This window comes from Lithobates pipiens, unplaced genomic scaffold (genome assembly GCF_037356315.1).
Source record: "Lithobates pipiens isolate NorthernLeopardFrog02 unplaced genomic scaffold, aLitPip1_a1.2 Scaffold_16, whole genome shotgun sequence".
Classification (NCBI taxonomy): Eukaryota; Metazoa; Chordata; class Amphibia; order Anura; family Ranidae; genus Lithobates; species Lithobates pipiens.
In genome coordinates, this window is record NW_027507748.1 from 157,039,105 (window position 1) to 157,062,123 (window position 23,019).

Sequence of the window (23,019 nt, forward strand, 5' to 3'; positions counted from 1 at the left end):
AAACTGAAACAGTCTTACCAGTTCCTGCAGCTGATGTCATAGCCTTCACTTGAGTGCGTTGTCTCACTGGTGTGGTGTCTCCATAGGCTGACTCCCCCATGTGGCCATGGAGCAAAACTGCAGCCTTTCTGGACCCACTGACGCCCCCTGTAGGTAACACAAGATCCTTGTTGCTAGGGGTAACTGCAGACTTGCGCTCCAAAGCTGGTTGGCTATAACTCATGCAGGATTCAAGCTGATGTACTCTCCTTTCGGGACTGACCCCTTTGCCTAAGCGGCCATGACAGAAAACCTTACGTTTCTCTGGATTTCCAATTCCTAGGACTTCCGGCGACACTTCTCCCATCCTGGAGCATTGCTGGCGGCCCATGATACGATGTAACTCTCCTCTAAGAAGGATTTCCTCTTTAAACTTGCGATAGTCATCCTGGCCCCCATCCATCAAATGGTAAACCGACCGGAACTCTATCCGCAATAAGGTTTGCAGCAGTTTTGGCCACCGGTCCCTAGGCCATTTTCTCTTTACAGCAACTTTTTCAAATCTTACAAGGAAGTCTCCCACCTCCTCTGTAGGCAGCATGGGTTGCACATAGTCAGAGGCCAAGATCTCAGCCCCTTGCAGTGCACCCGACTCTTTGCGATTCCGCTTGAACCATTCATTCGCTGTCTCACATGTCACTGGCCCCTTTTTACTGGTCCTACAAGGTGGAGACATCTTCTCAGGCCATGCTGAGCTCACTTCTTGGCATCTCCTCCATGATTGGCTCTCACTCGTTGCCATTGGATACCACTTCTGAGGACACAGCTGATCACAATCATTAGTAGATGAGCTCCAGAATTCATCAACCTCCCATCCAGCTTGGTTATTCCACAAACATTCCTGTGACAAGGGGCAATGGGCAACAGCATGTCCCCACTCACTACAACGGATGCAGCGCAGAGGCCTCCTTGCGTCATGCTGTGGCACCTTTGGGCTCAGGCTGCCAGGAACAACATCCTCTTTAACTTGATTAAACATGAACTTCTTGCTTTTTGACTGCCTCATCCTTGCAATCACATGCACACAGCAGCTTGTAACAGTTCTCAGCAAAGAAGTAGAAAAAGAAAAAAAAAAAAAAAAAATCTGATGTTTGATTCTTCCTTCACAGGTACACAACCCGCATGCAACACAGTCCATCAAATAAACGTATACACAATGCTGTTCGCCTGGCTGCCACACACAGCTAGCAGTAGTTCCTGATGCGACTCACCATGGAGCAAGGACCCGGATTCCACCGTCTACATGCCCGCATTCTCCACCACTTGTAATGTTCGGGTGATTAAGCACAATTGGTAGATGCACGTTTTAGTCTACATCAGGCAGGCGTTTTATGGTTAAGGGCCTGGTAGCCCACGTTTATTATAAGAAAACAAAATATTAGTTCATCCAGTAATCCCACGCAGGGGTTTAAATTCATTCAGCACACAAATGAACATACCAAGCCACCTGGCTCTCAATTGTCAACAGTTCCTCTGCTTGCTCCCAACAGATTTGTCAACTCTTTCCAGCCCCCTGGACTCACCGACTTCCTTAGTCTTCCTGACTCTCAAGGTTGTCAGCCTTTCCCAGTCCCTTACACGGACTACAGTCTCCCACAGGGCAAACCACTCTTCAACCAGCAGCAAGCTGCTCACACTCCTCCACACCCATCTACAACTTCCTGTCTTGCTTTTTAAAGACACTGCCTTAACAGGTGGGTTAATCAATTGTATTCCCTTAAAGAGAGCACAACCCAAACAGAGGGGAAATATAGCGTCCTTCCAGGACCCAGCCACGGCGTCCATTACAATATATATATATATATATATATATATATATATATATATATATACGCTTCTAATTGGAAAAGATCCAGGGATACAGGCTGCGATATTGGGATGCCCCATAGAGTTCATCTGCTGAGAGGATTCAAAGTTTTTTTGGCCAAGCACATGAGTGTGAGGCTTAATAGCTGGTGAGTGTACTCACAATGGGGGATTTACAGTCACAGAAGGTGTGGTGAAGGAGCAAAATTAATTTTTTTGGACACCAACTATCACTTTCATGTGGATTACCTATATTGGACTGATTTATAGTTTAAATATATAATAGCCTATGGTGATGTAAAAGGCATTTTTCTCACTGTTGTTTGATTGATTTATTTTGTGGGGTTTATTATAATTTTAGGTATAGATGTATAAAAACTCATATATCTTTATTTACACAAGGTGGGTGGTATTTAAAGTGTTGAACTCATAGCACTTATATTCTGGATTGCATATTTATATGTGATTATATATATCATTTCACGTGTGGGAGTATTTGTAATTGAGGTAGAAAGTGTGATTTGTATTGTTCACATGTGTATAGCGCTACGTGGCATCAGTTATTTTTGTCATTTAAAAAGAAACTATTGTGATGCACTTATTTGACAGTATGAGGCATATGGTCTGAGCACTGACAGGTTGACCCCCCCCCCACCCCTTCAACCTCTGCAGCAATGCTGGCAGCACTCATACATCTATTTCCCAAAGACAACCTCTCGATATGATGCTGAGCATGTGCACTCAACTTCTTTGCTCGATCATAGTGAGGCCTGTCCTGTTAAACGGCTGTATGGTCTTGGCCACCATGCTACAGCTCAGTTTCAGGGTCTTCTTCTAGCCTAAGGCCGCGTACACACGGGCGGACTGTTCGCCCAACTTTGTCCGTCAAACAGTTTCGGCAAACAGTCCACTCAAAATTAGCATGGACGGACATGGCCACACACGACGAACGAACAGTTTGCTGAAACCGTGCGCGATGACGTGAACGGCACGTACGACGGGACGAAAAATACGACGTCCTATACACTGCATTATAACTTTCGGAGTGAAAATCCTTTCTGAGCATGCGCACAACTTTGTTTGACGAACAAGCCTACACACGAGCGGACTGTTCGCTGAAACAAGGTTTCAGCGGACAGTTTTACGGAATTTCCGAAAAACCTTGTTCGTCAAACTGTCCGCTGAAACTGTCCGCTGAAAGCCCACACACGAGCGGACTGTCCGCCCAAACACTGTTCAGCGGACAAAGTTGGGCGAACAGTCCGCCCGTTTGTACGCGGCCTAAGCCATCTTTATGTAGACCAACAATACTTTTTTTCGGATCCTCAGAGAGTTCTTTTTCCATGAGGTGCCATGTTGAACTTCCAATGACCAGTTTGAGACAATGAGAGCGATAACACCAAATTTAACACATCTGCTCCCCATTCACACCTGAGATCTTGTAACACGAATCACATGACATCGGGGAAGGAAAATTACTAATTGGGCCCCATCCGGACATTTTCACTTAGAGGTGTACTCACTTTTTCTGACAGCAGTTTAGACATTGTTGGCTGTGTGAGTTATTTTGAGGGGACAGCAAATTTACACTGTTATACAAGCTGTAGACTCACTACTTTACATTGTAACAAAGTGTCATTTCTTCAGTGTTGTCACATGAAAAGATATAATAAAATATTTACATAAATGTGAGGGGTGTACTCACTTTTGTGAGATACTATATACAGTATATATATATATATATATATATATATATATATATATATATATATATATATATATATATATATATATATTTTCCCTTTATATATTCCATATATAATATATCCATATATATCATTCCCTTTATATATTCCATAGTTTGTAGATGCTATAACTTTTGCGCAAACCAATCAATATTTGCTTATTGGGATAAATATGTAGCAGAATATATAAATTCATGAAGAAATTAGATTTTTTTTTAAAAAAATTATTTGATATCTTTTATAGCAGAATGTTACAATATTTATTATTATTTTTTTTTTATAATTGTCAGTCTTATTTTGTTTATAGCGCAAAAATATAAAAAAATAAAAAATAAAGTGATAAAATACCACCCAAAAAAAAGCTCTATTTGTGGGGATAAAAAGGACAAACGTTTTATCTGGATACACCGTTAACTGCACAATTGTCAGTTAAAGTAATGTAGTGCTGTATCGCAAAAAATGGCCTGGTCATGAAAGGGGGTAAATCTTACGGAGGTCAAGTTTATAGAGAAAGGGGGGTAATAGACAGACTGGTATGTAATATATAGACCGGGGGTAATAGACAAACTGGTAGGTAATATATAGACTGGTGGTAATTATCAGACTGGTAGGTAGTATATAGACTGGGGGTAATATATAGATTGGGGGTAATAGACAGACTGGTAGGTAATATATAGATTGGTGGTAATTATCAGACTGGTAGGTAGTATATAGACTGGGGGTAATATATAGATTGGGGGTAATAGACAGACTGGTAGGTAATAGTCAGACTGGTAGGTAGTATGCAGACTTGGGGTAATCTATAGACTGGGGGTAATAGAAAGACTGGGGTTAACAGACAGAGCGGAGGGTTGTATATAGACTGAGGGGGAGAGGTTGTTGTAGTAGCAGGTCACGTGGTTCCTTGGCGTAGCCTATCCTCGGAGGAGAGTGTAGGGTTAACCCGCGCTCCGCCCCCTCCCTGATATCCTCAGCTCCTCCCCCTCCTCTCAGGCTGTACGTGTCCTTTCTCCCGCCACCCACAACGATGGAGGTCCGGTGCTCCGCTCTTCTGCTCGCCGTCTTTCTCTTCCATACAGCCGCTGTCACGTGTCATGCTGCTGAAGAGAAGGAGCAGCCCCGGGCCGGCCGTGCTCACCAGGACGGCGAGTGTCACTTCTACGCTGGGGGACAGGTGTACCCCGGGGAGGCCACCCGTGTGCCCGTATCCGACCACTCCCTGCATCTGAGCAAGGCGAAAAGTGAGTGAGACCCCCGGAAGCTCGGCGGGGCGCTCCCTTCCCCACCCCCTGGTGCTTTGTTGGTCTTTTCCTATTGGTGACGACTTTCAATCCCCAACATCTGTCATTATCCGCGCTGTTCTCTTTATAGGGGGAACACACTGTCACCTGGGGGGGGAAGGGGGAACACGCTGTCACCTGGGGGGGGAAGGGGGAACACGCTGTCACCTGGGGGGGGAAGGGGGAACACGCTGTCACCTGGGGGGGGGCAGGGGGAACACGCTGTCACCTGGGGGGGGGGGAAGGGGGAACACGCTGTCACCTGGGGGGGGGGAAGGGGGAACACGCTGTCACCTGGGGGGGGGGAAGGGGGAACACGCTGTCACCTGGGGGGGGGGGAAGGGGGAACACGCTGTCACCTGGGGGGGGGGAAGGGGGAACACGCTGTCACCTGGGGGGGGGGGAAGGGGGAACACGCTGTCACCTGGGGGGGGGGAAGGGGGAACACGCTGTCACCTGGGGGGGGAAGGGGGAACACGCTGTCACCTGGGGGGGGGAAGGGGGAACACGCTGTCACCTGGGGGGGGGAAGGGGGAACACGCTGTCACCTGGGGGGGGGAAGGGGGAACACGCTGTCATCTGGGGGGGGGAAGGGGGAACACGCTGTCACCTGGGGGGGGGGGAAGGGGGAACACGCTGTCACCTGGGGGGGGGGGAAGGGGGAACACGCTGTCACCTGGGGGGGGGAAGGGGGAACACGCTGTCACCTGGGGGGGGGGGGGGAAGGGGGAACACGCTGTCACCTGGGGGGGGGGGGAAGGGGGAACACGCTGTCACCTGGGGGGGGGGGGGGAAGGGGGAACACGCTGTCACCTGGGGGGGGGGGGGAAGGGGGAACACGCTGTCACCTGGGGGGGGGGGGGGAAGGGGGAACACGCTGTCACCTGGGGGGGGGGGGGGAAGGGGGAACACGCTGTCACCTGGGGGGGGGGGGGAAGGGGGAACACGCTGTCACCTGGGGGGGGGGGGGGAAGGGGGAACACGCTGTCACCTGGGGGGGGGGGGGGAAGGGGGAACACGCTGTCACCTGGGGGGGGGGGGGGGAAGGGGGAACACGCTGTCACCTGGGGGGGGGGGGGAAGGGGGAACACGCTGTCACCTGGGGGGGGGGGGGGAAGGGGGAACACGCTGTCACCTGGGGGGGGGGGGGAAGGGGGAACACGCTGTCACCTGGGGGGGGGGGGAAGGGGGAACACGCTGTCACCTGGGGGGGGGGGGAAGGGGGAACACGCTGTCACCTGGGGGGGGGGGAAGGGGGAACACGCTGTCACCTGGGGGGGGGGAAGGGGGAACACGCTGTCACCTGGGGGGGGGGGAAGGGGGAACACGCTGTCACCTGGGGGGGGGGGAAGGGGGAACACGCTGTCACCTGGGGGGGGGGGAAGGGGGAACACGCTGTCACCTGGGGGGGGGGGAAGGGGGAACACGCTGTCACCTGGGGGGGGGGGAAGGGGGAACACGCTGTCACCTGGGGGGGGGGGAAGGGGGAACACGCTGTCACCTGGGGGGGGGGAAGGGGGAACACGCTGTCACCTGGGGGGGGGGGGGAAGGGGGAACACGCTGTCACCTGGGGGGGGGGGGAAGGGGGAACACGCTGTCACCTGGGGGGGGGGGAAGGGGGAACACGCTGTCACCTGGGGGGGGGGGGAAGGGGGAACACGCTGTCACCTGGGGGGGGGGGGAAGGGGGAACACGCTGTCACCTGGGGGGGGGGGAAGGGGGAACACGCTGTCACCTGGGGGGGGGGAAGGGGGAACACGCTGTCACCTGGGGGGGGGGGAAGGGGGAACACGCTGTCACCTGGGGGGGGGGGGGGAAGGGGGAACACGCTGTCACCTGGGGGGGGGGGAAGGGGGAACACGCTGTCACCTGGGGGGGGGGGGAAGGGGGAACACGCTGTCACCTGGGGGGGGGGAAGGGGGAACACGCTGTCACCTGGGGGGGGGGGAAGGGGGAACACGCTGTCACCTGGGGGGGGGGAAGGGGGAACACGCTGTCACCTGGGGGGGGGGAAGGGGGAACACGCTGTCACCTGGGGGGGGGGGGAAGGGGGAACACGCTGTCACCTGGGGGGGGGGGGAAGGGGGAACACGCTGTCACCTGGGGGGGGGAAGGGGGAACACGCTGTCACCTGGGGGGGGGGGGAAGGGGCAACCCGCTGTCACCTGTCAATTATTATCTTTATCAGACAGGAGTATTGGAGACCTTTTACCATCAATAAATTCTTAAATGCATCCACGATTTATTTTTTGCTTTGTACTGGTGATCAGTGGATTGCAGACTATTACTCCAGCTGTATATACAGGGTTACAAGGCAGGAGGAAGGAATGGCTGGACTACCAGTGTAGTGATGTCACTATACTTGTGCTCCATTGAGATCTATGGGTCCCTGTGTCTTGGTGGTAGATGGTGGACTTGTGGTTTTTCAGTGTACCTATCTTTGTGAATGGACACCGCTATATGGGTGGATCTGGGCACAGCTGCACCACATTTTAAAAAAAATTGCGTGATGCTGCAAGGAGCAGAACACCTGGAATTGTGTGTAAGATATACCCAATGGACATGTATCTAGAAACTTTCCAGACTTCTGGAGTTGGAATTTAAACACTCGCCATATAAAGCATGTTAACCATTGGCGCCCTGTTGCTGCTAGCAGTTGTTGGGATAGTCTTCAGTATTTTGCCCCGAAAGACTTACCCACTCAAAATTTGTGCAGCAGGTTTTAATCTTCCCGAATGATTGAGCACTCACTGCTTCATGTGACAACCTGTTTGGGGGGAAAAAAACGCGATTTGCAGTTGCCCACTGCGGCGGTCAAAAGGAGAGGGAAGTTTAATCTCCCCTGGCAGTAATCCCGAGTGTGGCTCGGAGTGAATTTTCATTACCAAAAGGATTAACCCCGAGCCACACTCGGATTGCATTGTAGTATCATGGAAAAGTTGCTTACCTTGTTCCCAGGATCCTGCAATGTCCTCCCGCTGTGTCCTCCACACGATGTATTGTGTGCCGTGCGCCACGACACACAGGGATGGAACCCAGTGCCAAATTCAAAGTGCAAAAAAACACACGGTTATCTTAGATTGTTACTGTATGAAATCGTTTAACCTCCCTTTTATCCCTAGTAGGGGTGCAACAGATTAAAAAACTCACGGATCGTTCCTCGGATAAGAGTCACAGATCGGATCATTTTTCGGATCAGCAAATAATTGAATTTGCGAAAACCTGTGAAAATTACACCACCATATAGTCCCCACTGTAATATCCATGTCCTCTCCCCCTCTGTAATATTGGCAGAGTATGGCTGGGTATTGCAAGGGTATTGAGGGATGGCTGAGCGTGGATGTGACTGCAATTGTCAGAGCTGCGCTGTGGGCACTACAGACCCAGCCCACAGCGCTGCTTCCATCCAATCTCTCCCCTCCACTGTACAGATCAGTACACGGAGGGGAGAGGAACCGGCGTCATGACATTAATTCAGTTTGCGGAGCAATCACACTGTAAATGGCCACCACTCCAGAGCTAAGCTGAAGCCGCAGCCTTTCCTAAGGCCAAGGCAGCGGAGTGCTTCACGGATCGCGGGCTGTGCTGATCCGAACAGGTTGACCCATTTGGATCACGGATCGGTGACGATCCGGTGCACCCCTAATGCCTAGTGCTTTGTCCAGTGCCCTACAGTTTTATAGATAGATTACTGTTCTTTCTGCCTGGAAACTTGAGATTGTCCACGGTAACCAAAAAGTGTCCCTTTACATCAAAGGCAGTTTTAGACCAGCTAAAAAACAGCGATAATAAATTAGAATCATTTGCAGAATTGAGCGATGGTGATTTGTGGGGAAATTCATCATCAGACATGGAAAGTGACAGCAACAATTCTGCAACTGAGCAAATTTCAGTGTTTAATTTACTTTATGGAATAAAGGTCATTTTCCCAAGTGTTCTTCCAGGACAGCCCCTGAGATGAAGCTCCTCCCATCGACACAGGAAACGCATTGCCACAGTTCAAAAGGCGGTCCCTCAGGTCCCTGGTCAGTCATTTGTTTCCTCCGGAGGAACATGTTGCCAGGAACCTGGAGGCCCCTCTCAGGGGCTGCCTGAGAATCTGTTAGCCATAAGGGACCGGGTCCTGTTTATTGGCTGCAGTAGGGTCCATACCTGTTTTGTGGCTCGGGTACCGTCCAGCTGCATCGGAGCAGACCTGTTACCCTCCTCCTTCCAGTGCTGAGGTGGCCAGGGGCAGAATGACGCCGGTTTCCCCCAGGAGCGGTGAGTGGAACCTTCCATCTCTGCTCCTTGTTGCGGTGGGGTCGGAGACGCCGAGCGTCATTTCCAGTGGAACCGCGTCATCACTGCGTGCCGAGACTTCCCGTTCTGGGTCTCTAGGGCACAGGGAGGAGAGGGAGAGCCAGTGCTGTGCTTGTGCAGTCCCGACCAGAGTCCAGCAATACCAGACTACCGGCGTGATCCGGAGTGGCAGAGGGGGACCATGGAGGCTATTCCCCAGGACGCTCCGGCAGAGGCAGGCACCAGCCAATCCCAGGTAGACTGCTGGGCATGCTATTACTCTGGTGGTTTAAGGAGTTGTGGTGTTTGTAGGCTGGGATCTGTAGTGCCCCACGGTGGTGGTTAACTCGCAGTTAAGGATGTATGCAGTTGATGGTGATTCTAACGAGGTACATGGAGCTGATGCAAAAAAAAATTTGTTTTTTTATTTTCAGGCTAAGGAGCTACCAAAGGAAGACAAGGCAGGCCGCAAAAAGCGCCCTAATTGTGGGAATAGGTTGTCATCTGCCTCTAACAAAGCCCTATGCAAGCAATGTATTGCAAGCTTGCTTAAATCTGAGGCAGATTCCTCCTTGGCAAAATTTTTGGGCTCCTTTTAAAGAGGAAATGGTGTCGACCTTTAAGTCCCTCCGGGAGTTAATCACAGATGTAGGCTCAGCTGCCTCCACTAATAGAACTGCAATTTCCTCCTCACCATGCTTTACAACACCCAGCTCAGGGGAGCCCTGTATGGTCAGGGAGCCTAGCCCCACGTTGATTAGCCCCGATTCCTCTGACACAGATTCTGATCAGGAGGAGGATCAAGCAACATCTAAATTCTCAAAGTATAAGCTGTCTCTTGAGGAAGTAGATGAACTAATGGGTGCTATCTATGATACGCTGGAAATTGAGGAAGAAACTCAATTATCCAGACATAAGATGTATGAGGCTCTGGGGAAAAAGAAAGCAAGGGTTTTTCCGATACATAAAGTGCTTTCTGACCTTATCCTTAAGGAGTGGTCGGAACCGGATAAAAAGGTTTTCTTTCCTAATTCCATTAAGAGAAGGTTCCCTTTTGATGAGAGCCCAGAGGCGGTCTGGAATAAAAATCCTAAACTAGACACCCCTCTGTCCAAAGTCTCAAAGCAGGCTGATCTGGCCTTTGAGGATATGGGCCATTTGAAAGATCCAATGGACAGGAGAACAGACATTGTCTTAAAGAGGGCCTGGGATGCCTCTATGGCAGGCTTAAAACCAGCTCTAGCCACTTCTTGTGTAGCTAGAAACCTGGAGTTCTGGTTGTCACAACTGCAGGAACATCTAAAAGCAGGCACTCCTAGGGGGGAGCTTTTGAAATCCTTCCCTATGCTTTTCAAGGCCACTAGTTTCATCTCTGATGCCTCCACGGACTCCGTAAAATTTACGGCTAAGTCAGCAGCAAGGGGAGCTGAACAGCACGGGGGACTTCTTGAGTCGACAAAGGGTTTCAAACCAAGAATGGTCCTTGCACCCAGAGGTATTCAATCTTATAACATCTCACTGGGGAAAACCAGAAGTAGACCTTTTTGCGAGCAAAAGTAATGCAAAGGTTCCCAATTTTTGCTCGCTAAACCCAGGAGATCAGCCCTGGCTGTAGATGCCTTGCAGACACTGTGGACTTTCAGTCTGGTGTATGCTTTTCCCCCTCTTCATCTTATTCTGAGGGTCCTAGCAAAATTCCTAAGAGAAAACCTGTTTGATCCTAGTAGTACCGTTCTGGCCCAGGAGACCATGGTTCACAACGTTGCTACAATTGACAGACTGTCCTCCTCTAATGCCCCGTACACACGAGAGGGATTAAGTCTGACAGACCTCCAAAGGAGTTCCGCCGGAGTTCTGGCGGACTTTTCGACCGAACGGACTTGACCACACACCATCACACCAAACTCCGACGGAGTCGAACGTGATGACGTACGACTGGATTCGACGTAGGAAGTTCCTAGACAGTAGCCAATAGCTGCCCTAGCGTCGGTTTTAGTCCGTCGGAGTAGCACACACACGAGCGGATTTTTCAAAGGGGACCGGGTCCGGCGGAGTTCCGTCGGGAAAATTTAAAGCATGCTTCATTTCTAAAGTCCGTCAGACTTTAGCTTAGCTAAAGTCCGTTGCAGCCCACACACGATCGGATAGTCCGCCGGACTCAGTCCGTCGGAGTTTGGATGTCGAAAAGTCCGCTCGTGTGTACGGGGCATTAGGCTTCCCTGCAGACAGGATCTCCTGTCGCAGGGACCTCTTTATCATCCGCAGGTGGCCACACTGAAGCTTTCAGCTTGGTTACTGAGGAGGAAATCTTAAGGAGTAAGGGTCTGACGGATGAGGTAATTGCGACCTTACTACAGAGTCGCAAACCAGTCACGAGGGCTATTTACAAAAAAGTCTGGAGAAAATGTAATAGCTGGCTGAATAGCCGTGAGGAGAAAAACATGAATACGGTTAATATTCTACAGTTTTTACAGGAAGGTGTAAACAAAGGGTTAACCCTAAGTACTATTAAGGTACAGATAGCTGCCTTAAGTGTGTACCTAGATGAACGTTTACAGGAAAATCCTTTTGTCGCTAGGTTCTGTAAGGCAGTCGCTAGACGTAAGCCTGTCAGTCAACAGAGTCCCATCCTGGGATTTAGCAGTTGTACTAAAAGCTTTCTTGGGGTCACCCTTTGAGCCTATCTCAGAGGCCTCCCTAAGGCTTATTACATTTAAGACAGTACTCCTGGTGGCAATCCCTTCAGCTCGTAGGGTCCGTGAAATCCAAGCCCTTTCCATCAGGGAACCGTTTTTACAGATCCTAGAAGACAGTCATTCTAAAGACAGGCCCTGGGTTCTTACCAAAGATAGCCTCTAGCTTCCATAGGTCACAAGATATTGTCCTCCCCTCATTTTGCCAAAATGCAGCAAATGAGAAAGAACGTTTTCATTTATTGGATGTGAGGAGGTGTATTCTAGAATATCTAAAAGTAACAAATCCATCCAGAATCTCTGACTCCCTTTTTGTCCTTTTTTTCCGGGCAGCGTAGGGGGCAAAAAGCTTCAAAAGTAACCATAGCTAGATGGATTAGGCTAGCTATAGCAGAGGGGTATAAGGCCTTGAATAGAGATCCTCCTGAGGGTGTGAAAGCTCACTCAACAAGAGCGTTGTCTGCATCCTGTGCAGAAAGAGCTGGTGCCACCCCGGAGCAGGTATGTAAAGCAGCCACATGGTCAAGCTTTTCCACCTTTACAAGGCATTACCGACTGGACCTAATGTCTAGTCAGGATCAGGCCTTTGGGAGGAAAGTCCTCCAGGCCGTGGTCCCCCCCCCCCAATCTGGCAAGTACTTGAGGATCCTCTCAAGGGCTGTCCTGGAAGAACACTTGGGAAAACTGGAGTTAGTACTTACCGGTAACTCCTTTTCCGGTGGTCTTCCAGGACAGCACGATCCCACCCTTTATTTGATTATAGTGATGTACTAATGTTATTACCTGTTATGGTTTATGTTTTGCAGTTCCATCCTTCGGTTCTTGGTGAATGACTGACCAGGGACCTGAGGGACCGCCTTTTGAACTGTGGCAATGTGTTTCCTGTGTCGATGGGAGGAGCTCCATCTCAAGGGCTGTCCTGAAGACCACCGGAAAAGGAGTTACCGGTAAGTACTAACTCCAGTTTTTTTTATATTTGTAGTAATTATAGTTATTATATTTGATTTCGTCTTTCAAAGTTCATCATACCTGGGATGTCTACTAGTCTCTTGGATAGATTTAAGTGAGTTCTTAAAAATTTCAGGCCTGCAATATATAAAACGCTTAATTTCAATGCAAAACAATGTACCACTTTGAGACGCAAAAATCTGACATAATCAGACTGCCACCTCACCTAAACATAGCAGCTCCTAAACTCTGCTAAAAGCCTAAGACTCCATTCACACAGGGGCAACACGACTTGTAGGCGACTTGAGTTAAGATCACAGCGCGACTTGGGACGACTTCAACACGACTTGTAATGACTTCAACCTGACTTGGGACGACTTACAAGTCGCCCCAGGCCAGGCGACTTTTGCCGTGGCCAAGCAGAGAATGAGCTCAAGGGGGAACTCCACGCCAAATTTCTGAAAAAAATTTGGCGTGGGTTCCCCCTCCGAGAGCATACCAGGCCCTTAGGTCTGGTATGGATTCCAAGGGGAACCCCCTACGCCGAAAAAACGACGTGGGGGTCCCCCCCCAGATCCACACCAGACCCTTATCCGAGCACGCTACCCGGCCGGCCAGGAAAGGGGGTGGGGACGGGCGGGCGGCCCCCCCCTCCTGAGCCGTACCAGGCCGCGTGCCTCAACATGGGGGGGTGCCTTGGGGAGGGGGGGGCGTGCGGCCCCCCCCCCACCCCAAAGCACCTTGTCCCCATGTTGATGAGGACAAGGGCCTCTTCCCGACAACCCTGGCCGTTGGTTGTCGGGGTCTGCGGGCGGGGGGCTTGTCGGAATCCGGGAGCCCCCTTTAATAAGGGGGCCCCCGGATACCGGCCCCCCACCCTATGTGAATGAGTATGGGGTACAATGTACCCCTACCCATTCACCTGTGAAAAAAAGTACAAAAAAAAAAACACAACACAGGGAAAAAATATTTTATTGCACAGCTCCGGGGGTCTTCCGTCTTCGGGGGTCTTCTCGCCGGACTCCTCCGCTATCTTCTTGTAGCTCTTTTGCTAGCGGAGGAGTCCGGCTTTCTTCCTCGCCGCCGGCCTCTTCTCCCGACTTCGGGGGTCTTGTCCCCCTCTTCGTTTCTTCTGCTGGGCCACCGCGCCTTCTTATAGCTCTTTTACAGGCGGTGGCCCGGTCTTCTGTCGCCGCCGCTGCCTTCCGTTCTTCTCCTTCTCCTGGAGATGTTGACTCGACGAGCTCTCCGGCCGCAATGCCAGGGACGCGCTGAGCTGCCACTTATATAGGGACAATGGGGTGGTGTCACATGGGTTGATGTCACATGGGTTGGTCACATGGGTTGATGTCACATGGTAAGGGGGCGGGGTCACCATGTGACATCAACCCATGTGACCAACCCGTGTGACATCAACCCCATTTGGAATCCATACCAGACCTAAGGGCCTGGTATGCTCTCGGAGGGGGAACCCACGCCAAATTTTTTTCAGAAATTTGGCGTGGAGTTCCCTCTTGAGAGCTGATAATTCTGTCAGAGTCGCCTCCGTATAGACGGAGATCCGACTTGGAGGCGATCTCCATTGAAATCAATGGGTACCGGTCGCCTACAAGTCGGATAGAAGTAGTACAGGAACCTTTTCTGAAGTCGGAGCGACTTCAGTAGTGTGCATTAAGACGGCTCTCATTCACTTACATTGCTTTTTAAATGTTGTCCGACCTGAGGCGACTAGGGGCGACCTGAAGTCGGATCAGGAGTTGCCCCTGTGTGAATGGACTCTAAGTGTACACTGACACTTAGGCTTTTGTGCAGTTGAGTTTAGGAACGTTGGCAAAAATGCCAAACTCAATAGGTGATGTCAGTGTAAATGAAGCCTTATACAATCGGGTGTCCTGCATCCTGGCTCCCACCTCATACTGCATGTATGTGACCACTGTAACACAGGCATCTTTCTGCGTTCTTGCTCCCAGCCCATACTGTACCTGTGTTCCCACTAATACAATCAGGTGGCCCCCGTTTTCTAGCTCCCTGTCCATGCTGCATATGTGTGCCTACTGTAATCCAATTTCATGGTCTCTTGCATTATCCCTAGCCTATACTGTGCATTCATGCCCACTGTAATACATACAGGTCGGATGCCTCTGTTCTCAGACCCAATCTAAGGGTATTGGTCTCCAAAATGTGGCTGTGACCCTTTGCTTGCCTTTATCTGGCTTTTGGGGGCAGTATTCCTTCAGCTGATATAAGGCACTAGTCCTCTTACTGACACCAATGATGGGGCACCACTGATCCTCTCACTAAAACCAGTTGGCTTTTTTTTTTTTTTTTTTTTTTTTTTTTTCTTCCACTGACCACTAGGCCTATGGCATTGTTTACTCCCACTGGCCACAGTCCAAACTTTCTATAAGGCAGAGCCAGTTTACTGTCCTTCAGACTTTAGGGGGGGCTGGAGACAAATCTTATAGAGCAGGGATATGCAATTAGAGGACCTCCAGCTGTTGCAAAACTACAAGTCCCATCATGCTTGTGGCTGTCAGCCTTGCTATGCCTCATGGGACTTGTAGTTCTGCAACGGCTGGAGGTCCACTAATTGCATATCCCTGTTATAGAGCCTTAGTTGGTCCTGTCCAAACCTTTGCTTCCAGCTGGGAGCAGGTACGTTGGGGTGGCATCAGGGATACCCTGCATGGAAGCATAGCCACTCTATAGGCTGTAATACCAGGGGCAGATTTTTTCTTTCAGTGTTCCTACTGTCTCTGGAGCTTGCAGCACAATCGCAATGACAGTATGCGGTATGGTGCTACATAAACTTTAACCACTTGACAACTGGGCATTTAAACCCCCCCCCCCCCCGCCCAGACCATTTTTCAGCTTTCTGTGCTCTCGCACTTTGACAATTACTCAGTCATGTAATACTGTACTCAAATCAATTGTTTGTCCTTTTTCAAACAAATAGTTTTCTTTTGGTGGTATTTGATCACCTCCTGGGTTTTTTATTTTTTGCACTATAAATGAAAAAAGACCAAAAATTTTGAAAAAACAAATTTTTCGTTGTTTCTGTGATAAAATTTTGCAAATTATAAATTTTTCTTCATAAATTTTGGCCACAATTTATACTGCTACATATCTTTGGTAAAAATAACCCAAATTAGTGGATATTATTTGGTCTTTGTGAAAGTTAGTCTATAAGCTGTGGTGCAAATCATAAAAAATTGATCACACCTGATGTACTGGTGGCATCATCTCATTTCTTGTGACCCGAACAAGCCAGGAAAGTACAAATACCCCCAAATGACTTGTTTTTTATTTTTTTTGTAGACATTCCAATGTATTTAGATGCATGGTGAGGTTTGATGTAAATTTTTGCCACAATTCTTTGCAAAATGAAGATTTAAAAAAAAAATTCCCCCCCCCCCACACTATTGTCTTTGTATAAAGGTATTTCTCTCTCATGTCATGTGTATACCACAAATGACACCCCAAAATACATTCTGCTACTCCTCCTGAGTATTACGATTCCACATGTGTGGGACTTTTCCACAGCCTGGCCACTTGGAGCGGCCCAACATGCAGGGAGCACCGTCACGTGTTCTAGGAGCATAAATTACACATCTAACTTGTTGACAACCTATTACACTTTTGAAGATCCTGGTGCACCAGGACGATGACAGATGGCACTGATGACAGATGGCACGGACATGTACTGTGGGCACTTTATTATTTTTTTCTCTCACAAGCTGCAGCCGTTCATCTGTCCCGAGGGAGAGCCGGTGATGAGATTATCTCGTATGTTTACATATGAGATCATCTCTCATTGGGAGCTCAGATTGCACTGTAAACGGCCGCTGTGGATTGGCGATCAGTGTCACTGGCTGTGTCCAAGGGACACGGCCAGCACAGAATTTCCCTCATGCATGCATCGTGAAAGTAAACAGGAGGACGGCCTCCTGGCAATTGGCGTCCGTGCTGTAGCTGTCTTTTGGCTATAGAGCGGGGGCCTAGTGGTTAAAGTACAGTTGCAAAAAAGTGTGTGAACCCTTTTGTATAGATTTCTGCACAAATTGGTCATAAAATGTGATCTGATCTTCATCTAAGTTGCAACAATAAACAATCGGTCTGCTTAAACCAGTGTTTCTCAAATCCAGTCCTCAGGCCCCCCCCAACAGGTCATGTTTTCAGGTTTTCCATTATTTTTCACAGGTGATTTGATCAGTTTCACTGCCTTAGAAATTACCACAGCTGTTTCATCTGAGGGAAATCCTGAAAACATAACCTGTTGGGGGGGCTTCAGGACTGGATTTGAGAAACACTGGCTTAAACTAACACACAAAGAATTATATGTTGCTATGTTTTTATTGAAGACACCATGGAAACATTCACAGTGCAGGTTGAAAAAGTATGTGAACCCTTGGATTTAAAGCAGAAGTAAACTCTCCCACTCTGATGCTTCTCTTCATTTAGTCCATTATAATAAGTAATTATCAGACTATAGCCACTGTAATCCAGCCAAATCGCATATTATTGTTTAAAGAAACTTTAAAAAACTTGTTTCCAGGGGTTTGGCAGCACTATCTTAAGTATTTTCTGAGTCCACAGTGGAGTGTATTTCCGCCCTTACATTGAGCACTTCCTGTACTGTTAACCAAGCCTCCTTTTCAATCCAACATTTTCTGTGGCAACCCTGCTTCCCTGTTCATTGCTTACTTGTTTGTTTCATAGTATTTACTTGTGCCCATGTCTGTTTCCCTTTGTCAGACTTATCAGCTTCAGCTGATAAGACTGCAGTAATGGCCAATATTTAGACTGTGAGGTCACATGGTGTGTAGGAGGAAGCTCTGAGTGATTAGCAGAGTTCACTGTTGTTCTGTAGCAAGTCATGATAACAGATAAGACATGGAGAGTGTGCCTTAAATCAGGGGAGATCTGGGCATGCTCATTGACTTCATTCTACAGAACAGCAAGGATTACAACAATACTAAGCAAGTAAGGAGATGTATAAAAGCAGTGTTCATTAGGGTTTTTTATGCTGATTTACATGGGACAAAGTTGTGGGGGAGGGTTTACAACCACATTAATAACTGGTTGAACTTCCTTTTGGCAGCAATAACTTCAACCAAATGTTTCCTGTAGTTTCAGATCAGACATGCACAATGGTCAGGAGTAATTATTGGCCATTCCTCTTTACAGAACTGTTTCAGTTCAGCAATATTCTTGGGATGTCTGGTGTGAATCTTTCTTGAGGTCATGCCGCAGAATTTAAATCGGGTTGAGGTCAGGACTTTGACTGGGCCACTCCAGAAGGCTTATTTTTTTATTTAATTTTTTTTAGGTTTAAGCCATTCTGTTTTACTTCTATGCTTTGGGTCGTTGTCCTGCTGCAACACCAATCTTCTGAGCTTCAGCTGGTGGACAGATGGCCTTAAAGCGGTTGTATACCTTTTTTTTTTTTTTTTTTTTTTTTTTTTATTTTATTGCTACCTGCAAAGGAAAAGGCATAATGAGCTAGCATACTAGCTCATTATGAGATGCTTGCCTTAGAACGAGGCCCCGACATCTGGCCCGATCCACGCCGAGGGAGCTGACATGCTCTCTGCGTTTCTTCTGGGTATTGCGGCTCCGGCGCTGTGAGTGGCCGGAGCCGCAATATTGTCACTCCCGCGCATGCGTGCGGGAGAGTTCATCCCGGCAGGGTCCGGCCGGCGTCTGCCGGGCTTTCAGCTGAGAATCCCCTTGTGCGCATGTGCCGCTGACTGCAGCGGCGCATATCAAGGGGAATATCTCCTAAACCGAGAGAGATATTTTTATTTTTTTTTACCTACAGGTAAGCCTTATTATAGGCTTTCCTGTAGGTAAAAGTCAAAAAATTGACTATACAACCACTTTAAGTTCTCCTGCAAAATGTCTTGATAAACTTGCAAATTCATTTTTCCTTTGACAGCAATCTGTACTAGAGGTCGACCGATATGGGTTTTTCTCTGGCCGATGCCGATATTTAGAAATCATGGCGGCCGATTGCCGATATATGATGCCGATTTTTTTGGGCCGATATGTTAGGCCGATTTTATTTATTTATTTATTTTTAATCCCCCTTGATCTAACACACCTTTCCCACTGTGGCGTTTTAAGGCGCTTTTGGGCTAAAAATAGCGCCTGTAAAGTGCCTGTAAAATGGCTCCCCTGCAGTCTGTGTGAAAGACAGAGTGCTTTCACACTGAGGCGATGCGCTGGCAGGATCTTAAAAAAAAGTCCTGCAAGCAGCACGTTTGGAGTGGTGTATACCGCTCCTCCACCACTCCTGCCCATTGATATGAATGGGCACCACTGCCGAAGCGCATGCAATGCGATTTGGCAGCAGTGCTTCATGGGCGCATTTAACCTCTTCCTTGGCCGCTAGCTGGGTTATATGTGCCCCACTAGCAGCCAAATAGCACCGCTAAAATGATGGTAAAGAGCCGCTAAAACTTGCGTTTTACCATCAACGCCTGCCCGCTCCAGTGTGAAAGCAGCCTTCATAAGTGATACAGAAAATTTCTTACAGTTAAACATTTATTAAACAAAACAAACCTCCAATCAGTTTACTTGTATGTATGATTTAGATAAAAAAAATATATATATATTAAATAAAAACAGGTAGTCAAAACTTTTGGACAAAAAAAAAAAAAATGGGCTAAGTTTACTGTTTTTATTTTATTTTTTAAATGGTGTATTTTTTTCCCCAAAAAAATGCATTTGAAAGACCTCTGTGCAAATGCCGTGTGACATAAAATATTGCAACAACCGCTATTTTATTCCCTAGGATCTCTGCTAAAAAATATATATATCATTTTTGGGGGGGTCTAAGTGATTTTTCTGGCAGAAAATACAGGATTTTTACTTGTAAGCAACAAGTGTCAGAAAAGATTTAGTCTTTAAATGGTTAAACTGAGAACTTCTACACACAGAGATGACTTCATTCATTCAAGTGTAAACATTGTATCATTTAGTTCTTTTCTTGGCAGCCTGCCCAGAGAGGAGGAAAGTGTTGCTATGACGACTCAGTCAACTTAGACTGACTTCTATTACAGAAATCATTTCAAAGTCCCGCTGTAGTTCTAAATCGGCTTTTTATCAGCACAAATCGGCCGATGCCGATTATTTAAAAAACGGCAAATATCGGCCGATATATCGGTCGACCTCTAATCTGTACAGGCCCTGACACAGCAAAGCAGCCCCAAACCATGATGCCCCACCACCATACTTCACAGTTGGGATGAGGTTTTGATGCTGGTGTGTTGTGCTTTTTTTTATTTTTTATTTTTTTTCTCCCCCCCCAAACAACTCAACATTGGTTTCATCTGTCCACATATTATTTTGCCAGTACTGCTGTGGAACATCCAGGCGCTCTTGTGCAAATTGTAAACATGCAGCAGTGTTTTATTTTAGTTATTTTTTTCAGCAGTGGCTTCCTCTGTTGCATCCTCCCATGAAATCCATTCTTTAGTGTTTTGTGTATCGTTGATTCGCTAACAGGGATGTTAGCATATGTCAGACTTTTGTAAGTCTTTAGCTGACACTCTAGGATTCTTCACGTCATTGAGCAGTCTGCACTGTGCTCTTGCAGTCCATCTTTACAGGACGCCCACTCCTAGGGAGAGTAGCAGCAGCGCTGAACTTTCTCCTTTTAAAGACAATTTGGCTTACTGTGGACTGATGAACAGCAAGGCTTTTGGAGATACTTTTATAACCCTTTCCAGCTTTATGCAAGTCAACAACTCTTTAATTGTAGGTCTTCTGAGAGCTCTTTTGTGAGGCATCATTCACATCAGGCAGTGCTTCTTGTGAAAAGCAAACCCGGAATGTGTGTGGTGTGTGTGTGTGTTGTTTTATTTTTATTTTTATTTTTTAAATTTTTTTTTTTTAATAGGGCAGCTTAACCACTTGCCGACCGCCGCACGACGATGTACGTCCATTTTTTGAAGAGGGATATCTCGGTAACGGCAGCAGCTGCTGCCACAACCGAGGTATCCATCTCTTCAGGCGGCGGTCGGCTGTACGATAACGGTGGTCTCCGCGGCGGATTCGCCGCGAGATCACCGCTATCGGCGGCGGGAGAGGTGCCACCCCCCCTCCCGCCGCCCTCCCGCACCTTCCGCCGCTTACCGGAGCCGTCGGTAGCGGCGGAGGCGATCGGGTCCTTCAGTCAGCTGGGCATAGAGACAAGTGAGGCTAAGATGGCCCCCACTCGTCTCTATACCATAGGAGGGCGGAAGCGACGTCAAAACGTCACTTTCGCCCATACCTCTTAAAGCTATATATTTTTTTTTTAAATGTCAGATTTTTTTTTTTTTTTTGCATTTTAGCCCAAATATGAGATCTGAGGACCTTTTGACCCCAGATCTCATATTTAAGAGGACCTGTCATGCTTTTTTCTATTACAAGGGATGTTTACATTCCTTGTAATAGGAATAAAAGTGATCCATTTTTTTTTTTTTTTTTTTTTTAAAGTGTAAAAATAAATAAAATAAATTAAAATAAATAAGAAAAAAAAAAAAAATTTTTTAAAAACACCCCGTTACGACGAGCTTGCGCACAGAAGCGAGCGCATACGTGAGTAGCGCCCGCATATGAAAACGGTGGTCAAACCACATATGTGAGTTATCGCCGCGATCGGTAGAGCGAGAGCAATAATTCTAGCCCTAGACCTCCTCTGTAACGCAAAAAATGCAACCTGTAGAATTTTTTAAATGTCGCTTATGGAGATTTTTGAGGCTAAAAGTTTGACGCCATTCCACGAGCGGGCGCAATTTTGAAGCGTGACATGTTGGGTATCAATTTACTCGGCATACCATTATCTTTCACAGTATAAAAAAAAATTGGGCTAATTTTACTGTTGTCTTATTTTTTTATTCAAAAAAGTGAATTTTTTCCAAAAAAAGTGCGCTTCTAAGACCGCTGCGCAAATACGGTGTGAAAAAAAGTATTTCAATGACCGCCATTTTATTCTCTAGGGTGTTAGAAAAAAAACAATATAAAATGTTTGGGGGTTCTAAGTAATTTTCTAGCAAAAAAAACTGTTTTAAACATGGAAACACCAAGTCCGAAAAAGAGGCCTGGTCCTTAAGTGGTTAACCAACACCTCCACTCTCATCTCATTGATTGGACTCCAGTTGGCTGACACCTCACGCCACTCCGATTACGCTTGGACATCTCATTAGTCTAGGGGTTCACATACTTGGAAGCAATACCAAGAACGGGTTACTTTTTTTCATACAAATGCCTAGTACAGCAGGCACATATTGTGAATATGAAATGTTGGCTTTGCATACCCATGCCAGTGTACATTTCATTTCTATTGAGACACACTGGGGGTTATTTTACGAAAGACGAATCCACTTTGCACTACAACTGCGAAGTGCAGTTGCTGTAGATCTGAAATGTGGGGAAGCTCTTAAAGCGGAGGTCCACCCTAAAATGGACCTCCGCTCATCGGAATCCCCCCCCCCCCCCCCTCCGGCGCCACAATCGGCACCTTTCAGGGGGGAGGGGGGTGCAGTTACCTGGATAATCCAGGTAAATGCACCCACTTCCGGGCTAGCTCTCTGCGGAACGGGCCGTACGTTACGCCCCGTTCCGCAAGTGCCCCGCTGCCTGCTGGGAAACACACAGCTCCCAGAGGCAGCGGGGACCGTCCGGATTGCGCCGCGCGGCTCGCGCATGCGCAGTAGGGAACCGGGAAATGAAGCCGAAAGGCTCCATTTCCTGATTCCCATACCCAAGATGGCGGCGGGACCCGGCAGCCGAGCGAGCGATCGGCTTCGGGTGCCGACATCGCGGGCGCGCTGGACAGGTAAGTGTCACTATTTAAAAGTCAGCAGCTGCAGTATTTGTAGCTGCTGGCTTTTAAAAAAAAAAAAAAAAAAAAAAATGCGGAGTCCCGGTGGACTCCCGCTTTAATCGTGCAAGCTAAAATGCTGTTTATTTTCCTTGCATGACCCCCTTGAGTCTACTGTGACTGAAATTTCAAGTACACTTTGCACTTGTTTGCACTTGTAGTGCAAAGTGGATTTTCATTGAGTAAATAACCCCCACTGTGTGCATTCACGGACCCTTACCCACATGTGATATTTGTACACCATGGCTAATTGTGCAGCATGTATTCCAGTAGAAATGAATGGGATGCTTGCAGAACCTATGTGCCTGCACCTGCATGGGCCTGGCGTAGAGTGCCACCTAAATGTGTATAGTTA

General features: G+C 48.0%; 1 protein-coding gene across 2 annotated transcripts in view; it reads left to right on the plus strand.

The window, feature by feature from the left end:
• Window positions 1–4,570: 4,570 nt before the first annotated feature.
• The window catches only part of PRDX4 (peroxiredoxin 4), a 60,075-nt gene continuing 41,626 nt past the window's right edge, over window positions 4,571–23,019 (plus strand). The window contains exon 1 of one of the 2 annotated variants that reach the window (XM_077480705.1): window positions 4,571–4,831. In XM_077480705.1, coding sequence (XP_077336831.1) covers window positions 4,618–4,831 — 214 coding nt within the window. In that variant the 5' untranslated portion in view covers window positions 4,571–4,617. The remainder of the gene's footprint in view (window positions 4,832–23,019) is intronic. The other variant, XM_077480704.1, reaches the window with a different exon arrangement.